The 23,672-nt window shown below is 34.6% G+C and overlaps 1 protein-coding gene across 1 annotated transcript; it reads right to left on the reverse strand.

Annotated features, from left to right (window-relative positions):
- Positions 1 to 4,749: 4,749 nt before the first annotated feature.
- Positions 4,750 to 11,211, reverse strand: LOC122027249 (eukaryotic translation initiation factor 2 subunit alpha homolog). The gene is made up of 6 exons (XM_042586175.1): positions 10,667 to 11,211; positions 10,463 to 10,549; positions 10,237 to 10,383; positions 9,995 to 10,099; positions 5,389 to 5,487; positions 4,750 to 5,024 (listed from the first exon to the last, which is right to left on the reverse strand). The coding sequence occupies exons 1-6, from the start codon at positions 11,093 to 11,095 to the stop codon at positions 4,875 to 4,877; spliced, it is 1,017 nt and encodes a 338-aa protein (XP_042442109.1). The 5' UTR covers positions 11,096 to 11,211; the 3' UTR covers positions 4,750 to 4,874.
- Between the last annotated feature and the right edge of the window lie 12,461 nt (positions 11,212 to 23,672).

Below are 23,672 nucleotides of genomic sequence, written 5' to 3' on the forward strand. Positions count from 1 at the left end.
CATGTAGGTGCAATTAGTTTAGATCAGATTAGGTTCTGTTAAATGATATAAGTTTCTTTTGTTTAATTCTTTAGGATCATTAAATGCTTTATTCTCTCATGTTGTCTTTCCTGTTCTTCTATTATAGTCTAAGCTAAGTTAGGTTCTTGTCACGTGCATTGCTTTTCATTTCTTAGTCTTAGAATCCAAAACCTAAACTCCCCATTTAAACTTCAAAATACCAAGTAATAACAAATCAAACCTAAGATATCATGCACTAGCCACATTCATTGGGAGACGACTCGAGTCATCTCTATGCTACAGTAGTATAGAATGAATTAGGTCACTTAATTCTTTTGATACACATTTCACGACAAAATTATGATTTATCACACCTTTTTGGTGGAAGGCGCCTTCAATCTCTTGAAATCTCCTTCACGCCTTTATGGAAGGCGCCTTCAAACCTTTAAAGGAGCCTTCGACTGGGCAAACAATAACCGTTAGCGAAGATAGAGTTTATCTTCACACGGATAAAACTTGCCACGCTGGAGGCACCTTCAAGCCTATTGAAGGCGCCTTCTAGTCTCGAATAGAATTTTTCAGGGGCTATAAAAAGACCCATGGAGCTAAAAAATATTCAACAACTCAAGTATTCATTTCCTAGTAACTTTCCAAGTTATTCAACGAGTGTAAGAGGCTTCTTCGCCTTCACCAAAGGAAATCTTTGGTGCTTTCTTTTATCTTGGATTAACAACAACCTAAGTTGTAACCAAGTAACTTTTTTTACCTCTTTATTTTATTAGTTGTTAAATTGCTTTAAGTTGATTGTGCTACTAATGTTGTTTGAAAGATTTAGAAAGGTCCATTTTAAATTTACAAGCAATTTACCCCTCTCTTACCGGCCGCACGGGTCATAACAATGATCCTACCCTATTTGTTAAAATCATAGGAAAAGATATCTTTGTGGTCCAAGTTTATGTAGATGATATAATCTTCAGGTTAACCAACTCTAAACTTTTAAATGAATTTACCGGATTAATGGAAAATGAATTTAAAATGAGCCTTGTAGGTGAATTAAATTTCTTCTTAGGTTTACAAATAAATAAACATAGGATGGAATTTATGTTCGCCAAAATAAATATCCTAAATAACTAATTAAAAATTTTAAAATAGAAAATGCCAAAGAAATAAAAACTCCCATAGCAACAAGTATAAAAATTGATAATGACTTAACAAGAAAAGATGTTGATCTAAAATACTATAGGAGTGTAATGGGTAGTCTCTTGTACCTAGCTGTAAGCCGATTATATATATATATTGCAATAAGAATGTGCACAAGATATTAATCTTGTGCAAAAGAGTCTCATCTAACCTTGACTAAAAGAATCCTAAGATATATCAAAGGAACCCTAAATGTAGGAATGTTGTCCCCTAGGACAAATAACTTAAATTTATTAAGGTACTCAGACTCAGATTATGCTGGTTGTAAACTAGATAAAAAATATACAAGTGACGGTTGTCAAATATTAGGTTAATGTCTAGTCAGTTGGAGTAGCAAAAAGCAGCACTGTGTCGCACTATCAACAATTGAAGCTGAGTACATAGTACTAGTGGAATGTGTTTCTCAGTTATTATGGATGATGCATACACTAAAGGACCTTCAACTTGATTTAAAAAATATCAAAATCTTAATTGACAATATAAGTTCAATTAATTTAACAAAAAAATCTAATTCAATACTCAAGGACCAAACATATATAAATCAAACGCCACTTCGTTAGAGACCATGTAGCTAGAGGTGAAATTTTACTTGATTATATTGAATCTAAGTCAAATCTAACTGATATCTTTACTAAACCTTTTCCCGAAGTTGAGTTTAGTCTACTCGACAGCTAGGAATGTGCTTTATAGATAAGTTTTTTTTATATAAAAAACTATTTATTAAGTAGTTTATTTTTTTTTTCTTCTTTTCAATTTGGACTTAGCCTAGGTCCCCCCCCCCCCCACCAAAAGCATGATCTATAGATTTAGACAGCCAACATCTCACAAGCATATTAGGATTACCTTGTTTGTATATTGAAACACTTAGAATGGTGTGAGATTTAGGATTACCTCAAGTCTGAATTTTATATGTTTATATCAGTGCATTATCATAAATCTAGGCTAAAAATATCAACTCAAATTGATCAAGTTAAATAATCCTTCATAGCAAACACCTAGTTGAATATTTTACTTAACGTGACTAATCAAGTGAAAACTATATTATTTCTGGAGGTCAGCTAGTAGTTAAACGTTAGACATTTTTTAAAGGACTAATTTGTTTTTTCATGTTTGGATATTAGAGATGAAATTTAAAAAAAAAAGTTTTTTAAATTGTTTTTTTCTCAAATTTCCTTAATTTTTTTTTTAATTTGAAACCTTGCTTTTTCCATAATTTTTACTTCAAAATTCATTCCCTTTTCAATTTTTTTTCCCCTTCTCAAACTATTAAAAAATAGTTAAACTTCTAATTCTCAGTTTCTTTTCAAAATGACTATTTAAAAGGTTTTTCACCTTATATATATATATTTTTATATGTGGCAAAGGGGAGAGAATAGATAAGTTAAGTAAACAAGTTAAAAATCTCTTACATGTATTTAAGAAGAGATATTAGATTAAGGGGGAGAAACAAAATGCATTTATGTTATTCAATATTTTCCTAAGTTATCTTTTATCTCCTTAAATTATGATGCTTTAATTTTTCAGTTATTTATCAAGTCCCTAAATTCTTATGCTTTAAATTTTAAACTAATACGATATTGCCACTAATCAAAAAGGAGAAGATTGTTGATGCAGATTGTATCATACGATTGAACTTGAGGTTTTGATCTTGGCAATAGGTTCAAGTTAAGTCTTATAGTTTTCTAAAATGTTGATTGAGCTTGCAAAGAAATCCTAGTTGAGACTAGACAAAGGAAATTCTAGTTGCGGCTATACAATTAAGTCCTGGTCGGAGGTACTAGGCGGAAGTCTTGGCAGATTGACGATATTGGGCTGGAAGTCCTAGGGGTTGAGGGCACCTGAGGAGAAGTCCTAGGGGTCTTGAACACCAGGTGGAAGTCTAAGCAGATCGAGGGCCGAAGGTTTAGTGAAAAGTCCCAAGGGTCAAAGTCAGACTAAGTAAAAGTCCAAGTAGGAGGTAGACCAAACTTGACATCTGGTAACCTCTCTTGAGTGAAGTGGTGAGGATGTGCTCTCGAAAAGAGAGCAGTAAGCATCGATCCAACCTAAGATCTCACGGGAGATTTAAATTTAAGATCAGACAACTTAGAGAGCTGTTAATCATAATTATATTTATGTATTGTGCTAACATTGTGATATAGGAAAGCTAATTAATGAAGAAAGCTAGAAAATGGGATCCAGGCGCCTCTATCATATTCAGGCACCTAGACTATCCAGGCGCCTCTATCACATCCAGACGCTTGGACTATCCAGGCGCCTCTATCACATCCAGGCACATGGACTATCCAATCGCCTCAAACATATCCGGGTGCTTGGACTATCCAAGTGTCTCAATCATATCCAAGCGCTTGGACCAAAAGACTTATTACAACGACGGGATCAAATTAGATAAGGGTCAATCCAGGCGCTTGGATCAGGCTATAAAAGAAGATTTCGATCAGAACCTTCTTCACTCATTGCTTCCTCGCTTTAAGCTATATTACACTTCTGAAATAATGATACTCTATTGTGATCAAACATCAATGAAGCAACAACGACACAGCATCGCGACAATTTCAAATGAGTCTAGCTTTTGGGAAACATTTAGTTGTTGCATTTCTATTCGAATTTCTTTCAATGCTAAAATTTCTAAGGGTTAGTAGTTTTGTTACCAAACTCCATATTTATAAAAGAAAACGGATTGATAGTGATTGTCCAACGAAAGAGGTCTAACTGACTATGGGCATTGGAGTAGTAGTCACGAGGCTATGAACCAAGTAAAATTTTCGTGTTCTTATAATTGTCTTTTTAATTCCACTGCATGACTCTGTGGTATTTTAAATGATTTATAAACATGTATGAAGCGTGATATTCAATCACCCCCCCCCCCCAATATTTAAAACTCTCAGTTCCGGACAAATCGTTATCTCCTATCTTAATAATTGTCGCATTACGTCTAATATTACTAAACTGAAATTAGATTCTAGTTTAGCATTTACTCTTTCACATATTTCATTTATCAAAATAATATATGCAAACAATATACACCACGGTACTATGTCTTGAATATATATAATAAATTCGTCTATAATTAGTATAAAAAAATAAAGACTTAGAATACATATAGACTTAGAACTAATTCTTAATGTAACCTTATCTTTATTGAAAATACAATAACTTTACATGAAGTCTTTATTCTAATCGTTACATCCTCATACATATTTATATTCCTATAATTTATACAATTTTATACGTCTTTCTTATATTTATAAAAAGAAACTATAATACTTACCCGATTAAATTTTTTTTTTTATTTTAATACCATATTAAATAATTTTATAAATTATTTTATTTTCCTAACAGTTCACCTGCTAACAAAGAAACAAAAATTATTCATGAATGATGACATAATATTTTAACAAAAAATCAATACTAAATGGCGTAAATGTTTTTTAATAGTTAGCGTAGTTTCTTCAATACAAACTTTATTTTTTATCCAAAATGAATCTTAATTAAATATATAAATCCTAGAAAAGAAAAGGATACGATCAACATGCAAAGCCAAATAAATAACATTCACCACACAGCCAACTCGACACGTTATTGAGGCATTGATAATTTCAATTTTAACATCCAAAATTCTTTAAGCAACAACCAAATATAGAAAGGAAGATAGCACATCGGTTCATAACTGCTTAATCTATGTTAACACCCGACTCCACATCCAATTCACCCATTCCAGTGTCTTCCTCATCTTCAGAGCCTTCATCACCATCAACCTCATTGTTAGCAGATTGTAGTTTTGCCATGTGCTCGGCGAGTAACTTATCATCTCGTTCGCTCACCTAGAAAACAATCCAATGTTTATGTTAGCATCAAAATAATAGCCTTATCCTAACAACTACATCTCAAAAATTGGAACAATGACTACTTGAACATACAAACATTTTATCATCCACTGAAGAATTACGTCTAAATTATGAAGATCCCATAAAGCCTCACTAAAAATAACACTTCCATATTCAACAAAAAAAAACAATTTGTTGATATGCAGAATGCACACAACTGACTGAACCCCAAATGTAGAATTTGGCATCAATTTGCAAAAGATTTGACAATAACAACAACAACAACAAGTCCACATATAAATGAATAAGCTAACTTAACACACACTCCTTAGATGATAACTTAATGGGAAATTTAACTTACAGCTCTTGGTGCCTCCTTCAGAGTTAGTTTTCCTTTGTGCAGTTCAATTTCCTCGGTGCAAGCCTTAATCGCAATATTGAGAATTGAAATGCCTTGTTCCTGTAAAGAATGCACATTGCACGATAAGGAAAAAACTGAGTTAAGAAACCATGTCTACCTGCAGCATGATCTACATTACGCAGCTAAACACACAATGAGACATGGTATAAGCAACTACACAACTATGCAAGTGCACATCATATAATGACTCCCAGGTTCCATAGTTCAAAGCATTTACAAGATTCATATGAAAGACACCAAGAACCATGGATATCATGAAAATGTTTTAAAGGGATCTATGTGAATAAAGATGAAACAAAATTTTTCAATATGATAACCAATTGTTGGAATTGGGATGTGGTAATATAAATTGGCACACTTCTTTACATTCCAGGATCATCCAAAGTAGCACACCATCAGTAACAAACAAATAAAAGACCACTTTAATGCTGAGCATAAATGGAAGAAATAACTACAGAGTTACAAAGGTATGAAACATGTCTTCCTTTCTAACAAATACGCTATAAATTTATGGATCTAAGTATAGAAAATAAACTTGTTGTAGGACTACAGGCCTATGGCCCAGCATGATAGACATGCAATCACATCATGATTGCCATATTGATAGCTACTATTCTTTCAAAATCATCAACAGTCTAAAGACCAAATGTAAAAGTTGGAGACTTGCATTGTATATTGCTCCTTAAAGATTGAATGATCAAATCAAAAAGAACTTTGGGATAATCTAGATGAAAGTATATCTATGACTGAACAAATTATAATCAAAGGAGATTTAAATGGACAAGGAGTCACTAGAGAATACATCGGTGAATCTATAAGGTTGTCAAAGATACAAGGTCTGGAGATAGAATTGTTGTATATTCAGGAAAATGAGATACTAAACATTGTAAATTTTGCTCCTTAACTAGGATTGAATGATCAAATCTAAAAAAAGAATTTTGGGATAACCCAGATGAAAGTAATCTATGACCAAACAATTAGAGAAGATTAAAATGGACATAGTCTCTAGAGAATACATGAGTGAATCTGGAGTCCTTGGAATTAGTGAAAGAAAAGAAGAGGACAATACATACAACTTTCCTTTTTCACATCTTATGGTTGTTGATGTTCCTTTTAAGAAGAGAGGTGAATAATTGATTACTTTAAGAGTTAGTCAAATAGATTTTTTTTTTCTTTAATAGAAAAGTAGATTAAAGTGTGTAAAAACTGTAAGATAATAATTGAAAAATGCTTAACTAACTAATATCGCCTAGTAATATTTCAAGGTCAAAAATATATAACTTAAGTGACATTAAAGATGATTTATAAAAACGAAGATAGGTAAAAAGTAGGCCTAGATGATATTCCTATTTGGTTTGGAAGACTTTAGGCAGGGATCATTTGCTTAGCAAAATTATTAAGAAAAAATTAAGAATTAAGAAGATAACTGGGAAAATAGAGAAATTTTTTAGTACCCATTTATGAGAAGAAAAGTAAAATACAAAATTGTTCTAATTATAACCGTACCAAGTTGATTAGTCATACTATGAATCCTTGGTAATGAGATCATTTGATAGATGAAAAGAGAAGAGACGATCATTTTAAAAACCAATTTAGTTTCATATGATCAACCATGGTTGTTATTTATTTAAAGACAACAAATAAAGGAATATAGAGAAAAGAAGACATATATGCATGTGATTTTTATTGATGTCAAAAAAACTTATGGTAAAATCCATAATAATTCATTTTGATGGGTTTTAAAAAAATAAAATAATATCTAATAATTATTGATGTTATAAAAGACATGTATGAAAATATTCAATCAATGTTACAGTGTCCAGAAGTGTGACAAATAATCTTCTATATCTGTAAACTTACATAGAGAGACATCTCCAAGTCCATATTTTTTTCACATTAATGCTAGATGAATTAACTAATCATGTTAAATCCTTGGTCAAGTTGCCATACATATAGCTTTAAAACACATGTTTCACAAGAGGTCAAAGTATATAAAGATTAATTGTCACTTCATCAGAGAGAAAGTACAAAATTAAACTGTCACTTCCTTTGTTGAACCATCTTAAGGAAGAGTGTTGTGACCCTTATATAAAACAGGGTTGTAACCCTTCTACAAATATGTAAACTATGGGAGTACAATTATAATATTTCATGCTTAATTAATAACATCTAGATACAGGTATGGGGTTACCTAGGGTTGTGTTTTGAATTATACCCCCTCACATATCTTGTATCACCAGATATACATAGCATTGTCCCTTCATTATAGCTCACACCTTGTCCATTTAAAGGGGTTCCCAAATATAAATGATGCCTACGAATATGAGAATGGATCTTGCACTAAATAAATTTTTGAGATTCAATTAATTGAGTGCAAAAATATACTTCTCAAAAAACATAATTGGTAACTTCATATTTAATTTCCAATCTACTCAAGAAGGCATAGTTCTTAAATCAATAAAGTCACATAATCCAAAATGAAATAAATTCCCCTAGAGGTAAAGAATAGGTTATTTTATTTTACTTTATTGCTTCAACTAAGCTTACAATTGGATTAGTTGAACCAATCAGAGTTAGTAGTAAAGGCTTGAGAGAACAAAGATATTTTTTGATAAATGTAACAAAAATAATTAAATTAATTTGGATATTATTAGTGACAAGTGTAGACCTCAATGGAGGAATTAGATCCATTTGTTGAACCTCATAGTTAAGAAGTGCGCAATTTAATGATAACGAAGTTTTGATTAAACCATAGTTATTAAAAGTGCTTGCCTCGCTGCACTTCGGCACAAGGCGCAGCCAGGCGAGCCTCTTGCACCTCGTCTCCTTAAGTGTGTGCCTTGTGAGAGACACCAGACGCGCTTAAGGTGCTTGGTCTTACGAAACCAATAAAGATTCAGCTATACAAATTTAAAACATCTGGTGATGATGATAATGATATGATTGAGAAAGATGATGAAGATTTTGATGATTTAGATATTTGAAGTTTTTTTAATTTGAATTATGTGTATAACGTATTTATTTACTAGTAAATTTTATATTTATATTATTGTTTAATATTTTATCCACTATAGTTTTGTTAGTGAAATATTTTAATAGAAATTCCTTATATATGTTTGAATTGTAAAAATTTATATTTGGAACGCCTTACTTTGATAAGGCGTGTGCCTCACTTGTGCATTGCGCCTCAAGTCCACAACACTCATGCGCTTTTAAGCGCCTCACGCCTTAAATAACTATGAATTAAACTACTATGATTTGCTAGTCTCAATTGACTTGGTTGTATCATAAATGTCTATACATGAGGCTTTAACATATTGTATATTATGAATTTTTCATTCTTGTTTTTCTCCTCTCGTCTTGAAATAATCAACTAAGGTATACTATGATTGAGGCAACCATCTCATATTTCATGTTGTGTCAACAAGTGTCCCCTCGAATGGGTCTAGTGGCTAGCGCATGAGGTGTTGCCACAATGAGGTCTGAGGTTCAAATCTCGGCAAAGCCAAGGTAAATACCTCCCTTATGTGCTAGTCACTATTCCAAAGGCTAGTAGCCGTCCGTGATTTACCTCCTCCGTGTTGGCCTTGGGACGGGTTGGCGGGGGCGCTAGGGGCGAATGCCTTTTTTGCCACAATGTTGTGTCAACAAGTTATAGGACAAACCAGAAACATCATCCATAAAGTCAAGGTCAAACCTTTTAAAACTTCTCTAATGATGGTGAAATTTGCATGTTAAACACTTAAATTTTACTCTGGTTAATTAAAAGTAAGTCAAACAGAAAAAAAAAACATTGAGTCATAAACAAATATGATAACAAATGGAAAGTATGACTAGCAAACTTAATTTTGAATTACAATGTTAAGATGAGTGTCATGAACAAATACAATAACAAATAGAAAGTATGGCTAACAAAATTAATTTTAAATTACAATGTTAAGATATATAAATATAATGCAACATTTAAAAAATAATTAATTAAGAAAAGTTCAGATAAACAGAAAATTCAAGATAATCTAAATATTAACACCAGCAGTTTTTTCAGACACTTTGGAAATATGCAATAGATTTTAGAAAAGTGAGTAGCAATTTCACTCAACCTTTACCCAACACTCTCCATAAGAATAGAGACCAATGGAGGAAAGCAAATCAGAAGGAAGCTGATTTGACAGAAAATTAATTCTTTTATTTAAATTGATGATCAGTCATTTCACTTTTTCCACTTATCCTACTAATTATTTATCTATATTAACAATCAGCCATCTCATTTTCCCCACACATTTCACAACTATTATGTTTCATCTTATAAACAAAAAATAGTTATGTTTCATTGTGTATCCTACTAGCACCACCACTACAATGATACATTATGCAACATTCAACTGAAGTTTTTTTTCTGATTATGAAGTACTATCTCATAGTATAGATGGCATTCTGTTAGTTTGAGAAGGCATTGATGTTAAGACGTATGTAAAGAAACTTATTTTCTGAAATCATATGCAGAGGCACTAGTTGTGACAGATTAATCAGTGAGCATTACAGTTACCTTGTCGAGGGTCTGTGTAGTAAGAACATAGAGTGGAGGAGCAACTAGTTTGATTTTGACAGGACAATCCTCATTCCCAGAAGCTTCAGCTTTCCTCATAGCTTCCTGCAAAGAATGGTTCAAATATGATTCATCCTAATAAACCTCATAATGTCAAGTGAAGCTCTTTTATCAACATTTGAGAATTCAAATATATATTCCAGAAGGGGAAAAATAACATAAGAACATTTAAGCATCAGTGCCTTGATGTGAAGAACACCATCAAACTGGAAACACTTCATTTCTATATCAGCTCGTATCTTCAGTGGTTGGGGTGTCATCCGTCTCCTAATGTTCTTAACCAATGTGTCTTTTACCTCGGGTGTCACAGCAGGAACCACCTTTGTCACCTGCAGCTATCTTAGACTAAGAAACTCCATTTTGAAAGAAACCAGAAACAATTCAATGACTCACAAGTCGTAAAATTACCTCCTGTCCATCAGGCCCAACTTCCTTCACTTCCCGAGTAAGCGAATCTAGAATTGAATCAGGATCCGTTACAATTATCTTGAATGCCTATGGATTTCATTGCGAAACATTTTTTGTTCAGCATAACAGCAGGAAAATGATAGGTCAGCCACAAAAACCAACACAGAACGGAGATCTGGAACGGTAAGCTCTCCTGAGTGATACCTCGAATGCATGGCCGTACTTGCGGTAGAGGGGCCAGCCGATGTGTACATAGAGCTCCTCCAGGTCGAGGTCGAGGGTCTCTGCGACGTGTCGCATGATAGAGTGAACAAGCTTGCTCTTGTTGTAGCGCTCCTCGCAGGTCTGGATGTCCTCCTCCGAGACCCGACGCTTGGACAGATCGATGTAGCCTTTGTCACGGTCGACACGAAGGACCATAACGGGCTCCTGACGACCGACCTTGATGAGGGAGGACACGGAACGGATGCGGCGGCGGGAGAGCTCGGAGAAGAGGATCATACCCTCGATGTTGTTGTACTCCAGGAGGGAGACGTATGCTCCCATGTCGGCGATGTTCTTCACCTGAATCATCACCGCCATGTCCACCTCCGGATATCTGGCCTCGTACATCCTGCACTCCAGGTTCGGCATCTTCGGCGATTGAAGGATTGGGAATTAGGGTTTTGCAGAACCTTCGAAAACGGATTTGTCGCAATCGTGAGAGACAGGTCGAGGGAAGAGGATTGCGCTGCGGCCGGAAGGGTCGAAGGGAGATGAATAATTAGGTTTTCTTGTGTGTAAATTTTCATTTCAAACCCTGTAAGTTATCTTTTTCCAAAATCTCTTCCAGTTTCTTCAAACTCGTTTTTTTTAAGGATGCGTTTTTATTATTCTACTAAGGCTGCATTTGGTATGGTGTAATCTGCCTTGTAATGTAATGTAATCTGGATTACAAAATGTAATGAAGTTTTGTAATCTGGATTACAAAGCAAACACATTATAATCCGATTACATTACGAGATCACCTTTTAACAAAAATTTGAATGTCAAATATACCCTTAGTCTATTGTCGCTCATCTTCGCTCGCCGCCACTGCCACCGCCCCCCGGCGGCAGGCGCCGGCGACTTGCGACCAGCAATCGCCGGCGACAGGCGACCGGCCACCGCCGGCGGCAGGCGACCGGCGACCGCCGACGGCCGGCGACCGACGACCGACGACCGCCGGCGGCAGGCGACCGGCCACCGCCAACGGCCGGCGACCGACGACCGCCAGTGGCCGACGACCGGCGCCCGGCGATCACCGGCGACCGACGACCGCCAGTGGCCGACGACCGCCGACGATCGACCGGCGACCGACCGCCAACCGACCGACGACGGCTGGCTGCAGCCGCGACGCCCGGTGATGGCCGGGGACCGATGACAGCGGCCACTGCAAGCTCCGACAGAGATGTCGCGTTCGTCGATAAAAGTCATAGGATATTTTTATCATTTTATAATAATACGAATTACATTCCTTATAAAAATAATGGACACCAAACAAAAGAATGTAATCATCTTTGTAATCAAAGATTACATACATTTCATTACCAAATATAGTAATGTAATCAAGATTACATTACATTATATTATAAATTTGATTATATTATGAACTCAATTACATTACGTCCAACCAAACATAGCCTAAATGAATTAACAATATCACTGATAACCGTCTGAAAAATTTATAAAATATTTTAATAATTTTAAAACTCAAAGCATATTTTAAACACGTATGTGTCTTTTTTTTATCTCATAATGTTTGTATAAACAATGTGTATATTTTAATTAACAACTTTTGAAAAAAAAAATATTGCAATTATTCTCTGGAAGAACTCTTCGTTCGTTTCTTTTCCAAACAACTATGGTCTATTTTAAAATCTTATTTAGGTTTATTTTTTATTTTAAATTATTTTTTATAACTATAATAAAAATATATAAAGACATTTTATTTAAAATTTAATTTGCTCTTGATTTCAATTTAATCCTTTAAGTTTTAATGGTATAAATTAGCTTTTAACTTTATAATCTGTCTAATTAAGTTAATAATCCAACACTTAATCTATTTTAAATTCTTAATGATGAACTTTTAATTAATTTATTAAGATAATTATTTTTAATTAATTGGTTAAAGTAATTAAGATGATTAATTTTTATTTATCTTTTAGTTCTCACTTAAAGTAGATATTAAGTCTCAAGAGCTCAGCAATGTATCTAAGTAATTAGATTTTTTTAATCCACAATGAAGACTCATTTTCATTAGTGTACTTACATCAGTGTTGATTGATGTCTAATAAGACATTAAGACTATCTTTTTATTTTACAAGTGATGGGTTGTAAAAATCGTTTTTCTAGCACAGTTAGTATAATCGCAATCTATTGGGCGAAATACTAACTTAAAAATTATTCCCAATTATTTTTTACTAGGTATACATTTTATCCGAGTAAATTAATATATAATATATACGCTTTCATTTACCATGAGTGATAAATTCTATATCAATTACTTATTCATTATCAGAAGATTAGCAACATAATCAATTACATTCTACATAAATAATTAATCAGGGCAATTCAATCTAATTTTATAAAAAATTTACACCGACCGCCGCTCAATTACACTTTACATGTAACTATTTGAAGAGTCAAACACAAAATAATTAAAAACGTTAGACACGGGATCACTATCAGAGACATTTAATAGTATGCTTAACGCACATGCGATATTGGCTTAATCTCTACAATGCAACTATGGAATGATTCAAATTATTGAGTAGAGTTTGTTTACAATATTGATTATTTAAAAGTATAAATATTAAAATTACAATCATCTAGTAAATATTCAATGCCTTGTTATGCAATGAAATATATAGTTTTTTTAGAATTTTGATACTGGATAGGATAATGATTATGATTATTCTATATGTTGACAAGAAAAAATAAATTGAGAAGAAGAGGAGAATAGATAATCATTGTCCTCCCAATTTTTCTATAAAAAAATTATTTAATAATAGAGAATTATCCCTAATGCAACTAAATGTATGTTTATATAGACTCTAACTCTAGGACATAAAAAAAGAAAGAAATCCTAGCATATGGACTCCAATTCTAATCTTGTAAATAAATAAATAAAAAATCTAAGACAAAGAAAAGAAATTTTAAAATTAAAAAAAAAATATTAACATACTCACAATCTTAAAATTTCTAAACAATACAAAAAAAATATAAAAAGATAGATATTACTAAAAAACCTAAAGTAACAAAAAATACCTTAAATACCAAAAAAAAAATTCAAAAATAATAATAATAAATTTAAAGATCCTCTTGCATCAGTTATCCCGAGTTGAAAGGACTTGTCCTTAAGTTTGAAGTAGTTTCTAGTGATAACAGAGAAAGATCTTCTGGCACTAGCAATTGTTGGATTTTAGGAATCCTCGTCAATTTGCCGATGAGCACGACATCATGAACATTGCTATTGTTCATCTTCTCATCCTTTGAGTACTTCTCCATCACTGAGTGATCGATCAAGCTTCTATGAGAGATAATTTTAGTCGACTCAATGTGAATGGCAAAGCCAACAAGAGTTTACTTATATATATATTCTCCCTTTTTGTTGACCTAGTGGGATCATAGCAGAAGAGAACGTGTTGATAGATGACTCATATTTGAGTAAAAGCCAATTCAAGGGACGTCACGAAAGAAAAATATGTTACAGTTTTTTATAATAAAATTCTATTATGGTTTTTTTCCATAACAGAATTCTGTTACTATTTTTTTAATAGAATTATGTTATGATTTTTCATAACAAAATTATGTTACAATTTTTTGGATCTATTTTGGTATGCTGTGGTTTGGACACTATTTATTAGAATTATTATAAATCTATTGTAATATTAATAGAATCATGAAGATTCCTTTGTGTAGATAAAATTATAATATAGCTTCGACCGTTTTGTGGAGTAGGCACACCGCTGAACCACGAGGTTGAGAGTGTTATGCCTGAAAGATATTCATATATCTCCACAATTATATAATATTATCCACTTTGGCCCTAAACCCTCATGACTTTGCTCTTGAATTTTATCCAAAAGACCTCATGTTAATGAAGATATCTTACATCCTTTTAAACACATGATCTTTTCCATATATTTTCAATGTAAGACTTTTGATTGTATCCCAATAATCTCTCCCTCAAACGAAGGACCACAATTACTCTCATGTTCGGGTCTCTCCACGAACATCCGGTCACTCTTGACCTGCTCCAGACCTTCCTCGTGATGGAAAATAATTCATCTTACAAAGTCATAGACATAGGGAATATCATAATCAAGATATTTGATGGTGTGATCAAAACTTTATGTGATGTCAAATACATATCAAATCTAAGGAAGAATTTGATCTCACTATATACACTAGATGGTATAAGTTACAATTATAAATCAGTGAGCAGGGTGATAAATGTCTACAAGGGAACTCTGACGATAATAAAAGGATAAAAGTTAGCAAGCAACATCTACAAGTTGATTGGGACTATACAGTTGTAGGTGGAGTCACCTCGATAGAGTCTAAATCAGATAGTACTATCTTATGACATATGCGATTAGGGCATATGAGTGAACGTGGGATGCTAGAACTTCACAAGAGAGATTTATTGAAAGACATCAAGACATCAAAGTTTGAATTTTGTAAATTCTGTGTTTTTAGAAAATAGAGAAAATAGCAATACACAAGACGAAGGGGATTTTGGATTACATACATACGGATCTCCGGAACCAACCAATTTAGTATCACGTGGAAGACACTTATTTTTTTGTGAGTTTTATGATTACTCACGAAAGGTCTAGGTATACTTCATGCATCACAATTCGAAAACTTTTACGAAGTTTAAACAATGAAAAATTAAAGTGGAGAATCAGACTGGAAGAAAGATCAAATACCTTAGGTCAGACAATGGAATTGAGTATACGAATTCAAAGTTTCAGAAATTTTATGAACGACATGGGATAATGAGGTATTTCTCGGTTCATAGGACACTTCAGCATAATGGTGTGACGAAAAGATTGAATAAGATAATCATTGAGAAGGCAAGATATTTCAGACTGAATGTAGGGCCAACAAAGAATTTTTGGGCAAAAGCGATAAACATGACATATTATCTCATTAATAGATTATCAAGGGCAGCACTAGAAAGCAAAATATTAGAGGAAGTATGGACAAGTAATCTAGTAGATTACTCTCATTTTCGAGATTTTGAATGTCCAAATTATGTATATATCTAGCGAGGAAAAATCAAAGTTGAATGTGAAGTCAAACATTGCATTTTTTGGAGGTATTAAAAAGGAGTTAAAGACTTCAAACTTTGGGATGCTAAGACAACCAAGGAGGTGATCAATAAAGATGTAGTGTTTGACAAGAAGGTCATGCTACAACATACTCAGGAAGAAGGAAAGTGTAAGATCGAAAAGCACTAGAGGGAGGGATGAATAGCGTGTGTCGCTTTTTCACTTTTTTTGAAAATTATGAGTTAGAGCAACGAAAATAAGAGAAAGAAAAACAAGACTAACACAGGTTGATTTTACTTGGTTTGAAGTTTTCGACAACTTCTACTATAAGGATCACACTCTTCGAGTAATTTTATTGAGCAATCCACTAATAGCTCAAATTAGAATACAAACATTTAAGTACAAGATAATAGACAAATTATACCGACAATAAAGTATAGTAGTAACTTGAGCATTGGTTGTCGAAGCAACATTTCAATGTCATAGAGAGTTTTTCAAAACAATACGTGAGTATAAAAGTTGTAGCAATTGATATATGAAGTTGTTAGTTAAAGCTTCTTTTATAGGCTTTTCTAGGTGCATGGACCACCTCGAGCACCTCCATTGATGCATATCAGATTTACCTTCATCGTTGAGATTACCCCTCTTTGGGTGTCTGGATTACTGATTTGGATGCACCTCAGTGAAGCTCTATCCAAGTCACATTTATCCCTTCTTAGGCGCCTGGATGATGAGATAAGCCAGCCAACTAGCATCTGCCAACTCATCTGCTCGTGAAGCTGGATTCAGGCCATTCCGGACGCTTGGATCTTGTCCGGTTGCTGATAACCATGACTTTGCTATAATATTTTGATTCATAAGTGCATGCTTTTATTATCTTCTCATAGGTTGAACTCACATTTCATGAATTGTATTTATTCTTAGACTTAATTGTAAAATATCTCATTATTGCGATATTTGATCTAATATTCGAATATGATCTTTGTAGGCATCAAAGGGCAAGAACTTGAGTTCGATCAACCCAGATGAGCTCAAATCTGAGCTTAAATGAAGAGATCAAGTTCTGGAACCATCTGAACCGTTCATTTGAGATCATGAGTGATCTGAGTCATACATCAAAGATCTCTCTATCTAAGCCAAGGGGAAGTAGATCACAACCATTGATCAAATCTGGAGCTTTTGATCCAGATTTAATATGATTCAACCGTTAGATAAGATTTGAAGCATTCTCCACCATTGATCGAGATTTGATTTGATTCAAAATGAGAAGCTATAGTGCTTTTTGGAGGATCATCAATTGCTATAGGGATTGCATCGAAACAGAGGAGGCGGACGATCTTGCTCCGACAATCTCGATCCACTTTCCATCGCTGACAACCAATGGAGGTTAAGGGTGCTTCCCTTCCTCCGGTCATCATCCATCTTCAAGTCGGCGATGCCACTTCAACCATTTGATCTCTAGCTTGGTCGCGATTTTTGAGCGTAGAGGAAGAAGTGGAGAAAAGGAGAAGCAAATGGATTTGATCTGGTTCCTTCGTCTTTCAGCCGACGATCTTCTTCCCTGAAGCTCTGCACCTATCTAAATGATCAGAAGTGTTTGCTTCTGAACCCCTTTGATTTCTGCACCAATTTCTAGCTTCAGTTGTGTCACTGGATCAGATCATCTAATTTGATCAATTTTTCGTCATCTGCAAGGTCCGGACATCTTCGTCCAATTCTGTGAGTGCTTGGGGTTTCCTCCAGCTCACCTTGGTTTATCACTTCTCCCATATTTCATTTCTATATTTCTGTATTTTCCATTTCCAACTTAGTTTAGTTGTGTTGACAGATTAGTTTCATAGATCTGAATTATTTGGGTTAGATGAAGGTTTAGATCTGTTTCCTTGTTCTCAATTCATCTGAATGTTTGCTAGCTCCTCGAGTGGAGATCTGAATCCGAGCTTGCATTGTTCATGAACTATTTTTAGTTGTTGTGCAATTGGTTCTCTGTTTACTATTCTTGGCATTAAGTGGTTCTGAATATATTTTACTTCTATTAGTTCTTGTTTTATTTAGTTTAGCTCCTCTTCATGGATCTGAGTAGATCTCCTTCCATGTGACGAATGGTTGTTTGATCCCTCACGTATCTAATCTTTGTAATTTGGTTTGTCCTTGTTTTTTTCTCTTGTTTAGTTTTCAATTTGTTTAGATCTGTTAATGGTGTAATCTATAGTATAGAGTGACAGTATGTTGTGGGTTTATAATTAATAGATATATAGGATTTCTTTTATTGCATTAGATTTAGTTTCATAATTGTTTTGCTATTTCATTCCTTAATTTAAGAACTCAACAAAATCGAAAACCCCAATTTCTCATCAAAAATCTAAAAAACAATAACAAAGCAATTGTAAGATATCATCATTGTTATATTCGTTGGGAAACGACCTGAGTCATCTCTATGCTACATTAGTATAAAATGAATTCAGTCACTTAATTCTTTTGATACTCATTTCACGATAAAATTACGTCTATAAGTTGCCCGGACGTTCAAGCGCTTGGATCCCTTTTGGGTGCTTAACTTTGATTTCCTGTAATACAGAGTTAGCAAAACAGATATAATATGAAATATAAGTATTAAAATATTTAGACAGTTTTGGGATTGTCCGATCTTGACTTTGTATTTTACTAAAACCTTAGGTCAGACCGACGCATACTGTTCCCTCAATGGGGAATGCGTCCTCACTAAATCTCTCCCCTCCAGTGCTTACCTCCACTTACCAATTGCATACTTACTTAACTTTAATCTCTTGACCCACTAGGTTTTCTTACTAGATGGATCATTTGGACCATAGTTTGTAGAATCACGATCCTACACCAAATCAATTTAGAGTCAGGATCAGATCGGTCGTGATCAGATCGTAGAATCGTACGATCCTACGAAAACCCCTTAATTTTAGTATACATGATTAATAATTAGACAAAATACCTAAAAACCCATTTATATATAAATAGATTGTTGGTGTAATATCCCTAGGTCAAGGTTGACCTGGTTGACTAAGCTTGAGTTGGCTCAAGTTTGAGTCTTGATGTTTGGGTTTTGATGTTTGACAATACATGGAAATTGCAGATGCAATCGTCTATTTGGGGAGATTATTGATACAATTCCCCTCTGGTTAAGGTTGACCAGTCAGATGTGAAGAAGAGTCAAGTAGGTCAAAGGATTGACCGGATACTTGACTGAGAAAGTCCTAACTGGAGGTTAGGTAATTGAAAGTCCCGGTGAGTGAAGTTAGGCAGGTAAAAGTCCCAGTGAGTGAAGTCAGGCAGTGGTGAAAATCCTAGTGAGTGAAGTCAGGTGGAAGCCCTAGTGAGTGAAGCTAGGTGAAAGTCTTGGTGAGTGAAATCATGCAGATGGAAAGTCCTAGTGAGTGAAGCTAGGTAGAGTGAAAGTCTTGGTGAGTGAAGCCAGGCAGGGGAAAGTCTCGATAAGTGAAGTAGGTCAGTGGAAAGACCTGGTGAGTAAAGGAAGACACGAGGAAATCCAGATAGGTCAAGGGTGACCGCACATCTAGTGGAAGGAAGTCCAAGTGGGTTATGGAGGACTAAACACTTGGCACGAGATGGTAAGTCCAAGTGGGTCAAGGTTGACCGGACACTTGGTGCGAGGAAAAAAAGGCCAGATGGGTCAAAAGTTGATCGAACACTTAGCGGTCGTAAGTCCAATAGGGAGTTGGCATGGAACTAGAAAGTTTGGACGTAGTAAACTTTCGAAGGTCATAACTTTTGACTCGGATATCGGAATGAGGTGATCTTGGATGCGAAATGAAGCTCATTTCAAGCTCTACACATTTTTTTACTACCAATCGAGTTGCCAATCGATTAGGGGGTTCAATCAATTGGTCAATCGATTAGTTGACATGATTTTGTGCAAAAATTGATTAGCCAATCGATTCAGAAGCTCACTGTTCACTCAGAAACTCTCCCAATCAATTGACCAATTGATTGGAGAAGCTTTGATCGATTACCCAATCGATCCAAACTATTTCTGCATAAAATCATGTCAACCAATCGATTGAACTCGTAAATCAATTGGCAAGTAGAAAAATGTGTAGAGCTTGAAATGAGCTTCGTTTCACATCCGAGATCATCTCATTCCGATATCCGAGTCAAAAGTTATGGCCTTCGGAAGATTATTACGTCCGAACTTCCTAGTTCCATGCCAACTCCCTATTGGACTTACAACCGCTAAGTGTTCGATAAACTTTTGACCTATCTAGCCTTTTTCTCCTCGTGCCAAGTGTCCGGTCAACCTTGACCCACTTGGACTTACCATCTCGTGCCAAGTGTTCGGTCCTCCATGACCCACTTGGACTTCCTTCCACCAGATGTGCGGTCACCCTTGACCCATCTGGATTTCCTCGTGTCTGCCTTTACTCACCAGGTCTTTCCACTGACTGGCTTCACTTATCAAGACTTTCCCCTGCCTGGCTTCACTCACCAGGACTTTTACTCTGCCTAGCTTCACTCATTAGGACTTCCCATCTGCCTGATTTCACTCACCAGGACTTTCACCTAGCTTCACTCACTATGGCTTCCACCTGACTTCACTCACCAGGATTTTCACCACTGCCTGACTTCACTCATCGGGACTTTTACCTGTCTGACTTCACTCACTGGGACTTTCAACTGCCTAACCTCCAGTTAGGACTTTCTCAATCAAGTATCTGATCAATCCTTTAACCTACTTGACTCTTCTTCACATCTGACTGGTCAACCTTGACCAGAGGGGAATTGTATCAACAATCTCCCCAAATAGACGATTGTATCTGCAATTTCTATGTATTGTCAAACATTGAAACCCAAACATCAAGACTCAAACTTGAGCCAACTCAAGCTTAGTCAACCAGGTCAACCTTGACCTAGGGATATTACACCAACAATCTCCCCCTTTTTGATGTTTGATAATACCTTTAAGTTAGGTTAATCTCATAGCCTTAACTTCCTTTCATGCTAAGGCATGAATGAGGGTTTCCTTCATTCTCTCCCTTTCCTAGAAGATAAACTTCCTCTTTCGGTAATGAAGGCCTAAAACCCTACATAGATAAATAATTTTGCATCTATATGCAATCATTTACACCCAACACCTCATATTACATTATTACATGTATAAATTTAAATTAATCAGTAATTTAACTACCATTCTTGTATAGTAATAATATTTATTTTCCATATCATAAAACAAAAGAAAATAAAATTTTTATTAACACAATAATAATAACACATTCAACTTCAAAAATATTTCTTTGGTTTATATGATGATCCAATTTAAAGGTCAACAAAACACTTAATGTATATAACAGAAGCTATTGAATCCTTTGATTCAAATATGAACGCCGGAAAAAATCTTCTAAAGACTGGTTGATGCCACACAATATTAAACAATAGGCATCTAAAAACTCATCATTTTGGAAAAAGAAATGATAGAATATTATTGATAAATAACTAACTCAAAAATAATTAAACATATGTTTAAATAATTTAAAATCCTAACAAGATGAAAAAAAAGATAAAATCTTCCGAGCATTCGAAAATAATTTAAATGATATTTTTGCGATTTGAAATAGGGTAGTTAAGGATAAACTTTGAAATTTATTAAAAATCTCTAAACGAGCTTTAATTTGATATATCATAAGCTTTGTGGTTCAATTTGAGTCAAAAGTTATAACCTCTCAATGTTTCCACTGATCTTGCTCCGATCCTGTTACGATCCTACCGATCCTGCTACGATCCTATGACAAAAATCAAGTATGTACGATCCTGGATCGATTTTGGGTTTCCGGATCGTAGGATCATACGATCCTACGATCTAGATCATGATTTTGCAAACCATGATTTGGACTTCAGCTACTCGTCTGGTCCTCCTTGACCCAACTAGAGTTCCTACCAATCATTCTATTGGACTTCAACTTTGTATCAGGTCCTCTAGATCCATTAAGTCTTTTAGTCCTACACACTTGGTAACCAAATTAAAATAGACAAAATCTAATTTTAACCATTTATCATACATCAAAAGTTAAATTTGATTATTAATACTAATTGCACCAATAGAAAGGAAATGCCACAGAGTAATAAGAAGAAAGATGTTGTGTATGTGGAGTTAGAGACTCATGACTTTGATGATTCTAACTCATAGCACACGGAGCATCATACTATAGCTGGTGGTCGAACGAGATGAGTCATAAAACCACCCATCTTATACGGATTCGAAGACTTAGTATCTTATGCACACATCACTAGTAGCGAAGACCCTATATCTTTTCAGGAGGCGGTTCATAACTCTGAGAATGACAAGTGGATGAGTGTTATGGAGGAGATAAAGCCACTGCATAAGGAAAAAATGTGAAATCTAGTGGAGCTTCCTGTGGAAAAATGAGTTATAGAGTGCAAGTGGGGCATTGTAAAGAAAAAGAAAAAGGTTGACAATTTGAAAGGGCTAGTGAGCAAGGAATTTAACATAAAAAATTTGGGTGAGCCCAAGAAGATTTTTATGATAGAGATTCACAAGGACAAAGCTACAGGGAGTTTATGGTCGTCTCAACTTAACTATGTGGAGAAGGTACTGAATATGTTCAATATGAAAATGTCAAGTCAGTGAACATAACACTGATACATCACTTCAAGTTATCCAGTACACAGTACTCAAAGACAAATGAGGAGATCCAAGAGATGTTAAAGATTTCTTATGCTAGTGCAGTTGATTTTTTTGATATATGTCATGGTTTACACAAGACCAGATTTGACACAAGTAGTTAATATAGTAAGCAAGTTTCTCTTAAATTCTGGTCGACCACACTGGGATGCAGTGGAGTGAATTTTCAGATACTTGAGAAATACAACTAATTATGACATCATGTTCAGTAGACAATCGAAAGATTCTTCAGTTGTTGGGTACATAGATGCAAACTATGCAAAATATTTAGATTACAGGAGCTCTACTATAGGATACGTGTTTACTTGGGTGGGAGGATCTTTCTATTGGAATCCTATGATACAATCTATTGTTGCATTGTATACTACGAAGTCAGAGAACATGGTAGCAGTTGAAGCAACAAATGAAACTTTATGGCTTATAGGGTTGGATAGAGAGCTGAGCTTTCAGCAAGGTGGAGTCAAGTTGTTATGTGATAGTTATAGTACTATCTATTCAGCGAAGAATCAAGTGTATCATGAGAGAACCAAACACATTGATATGAGGTTTCACAAGATCAGAGAGTTGATTGCTTCCGAATAAATTCAACTTAAGGAGGTTCACACTATAGACAATGCTACAGATATGTTGACGAAGTCTGTGACCGTAGAAAAGTTCAAGCATTTCTTGAACTTTATTCATGCCTCTAGATGCTAGAGAAAGAAAGTTCATACCTAGAAATTCAGGTAGAGTTTTGCTCAGATGCTTATATTCTTCATACATTTGAATATTCGACAATGTGAAGATTGTTTATGTGTGACTCATATCTAAGGGAAGGCCAATGCGAGGGACGGAAGAAAAAATTGTTATAATTTTTCCATAATAAAATTCTGTTACGATTTTTTTAATAGAATTTTGTTACAGTTTTTCACAATAGAATTCTATTATAAATTTTCAGGTATGTTTTGACATGCTGGAGTTTGAACACTATTTATAGAGATCATTATAGACCTATTGTAATATCTAGAGAATTATGAGGATCCCTATGACTAGTTCATGCTAGAGGTGTCATCTTTAATTTATCTCCCTTGATATAATATGGGAATAGACTATGAAGAATATCTAGGATGAATATTATCCTCTTTTACTATCAAGAGAATTATAAAGACTCAAAAAGAACTCTAATAAAACATAAGTTATTTTGATTTTTTCTTCTAGAGCGAATCGGCAAAAACAAAAAGTC

The sequence above is a fragment of the Zingiber officinale genome, chromosome 10A, assembly GCF_018446385.1.
Source record: "Zingiber officinale cultivar Zhangliang chromosome 10A, Zo_v1.1, whole genome shotgun sequence".
NCBI lineage: Eukaryota > Viridiplantae > Streptophyta > Magnoliopsida > Zingiberales > Zingiberaceae > Zingiber > Zingiber officinale.

Excerpts from the sequence above, each read along its gene's own strand:
- LOC122027249 (XM_042586175.1), bottom strand. The coding sequence starts at position 11,095 with ATGCCGAACCTGGAGTGCAGGATGTACGAGGCCAGATATCCGGAGGTG. Across the intron at positions 10,550-10,666 it reads AGTACGGCCATGCATTCGAG|GCATTCAAGATAATTGTAAC; the intron begins GTATCACTCAGG and ends TGAAATCCATAG. Across the intron at positions 5,488-9,994 it reads CTACACAGACCCTCGACAAG|GAACAAGGCATTTCAATTCT; the intron begins GTAACTGTAATG and ends CATTCTTTACAG.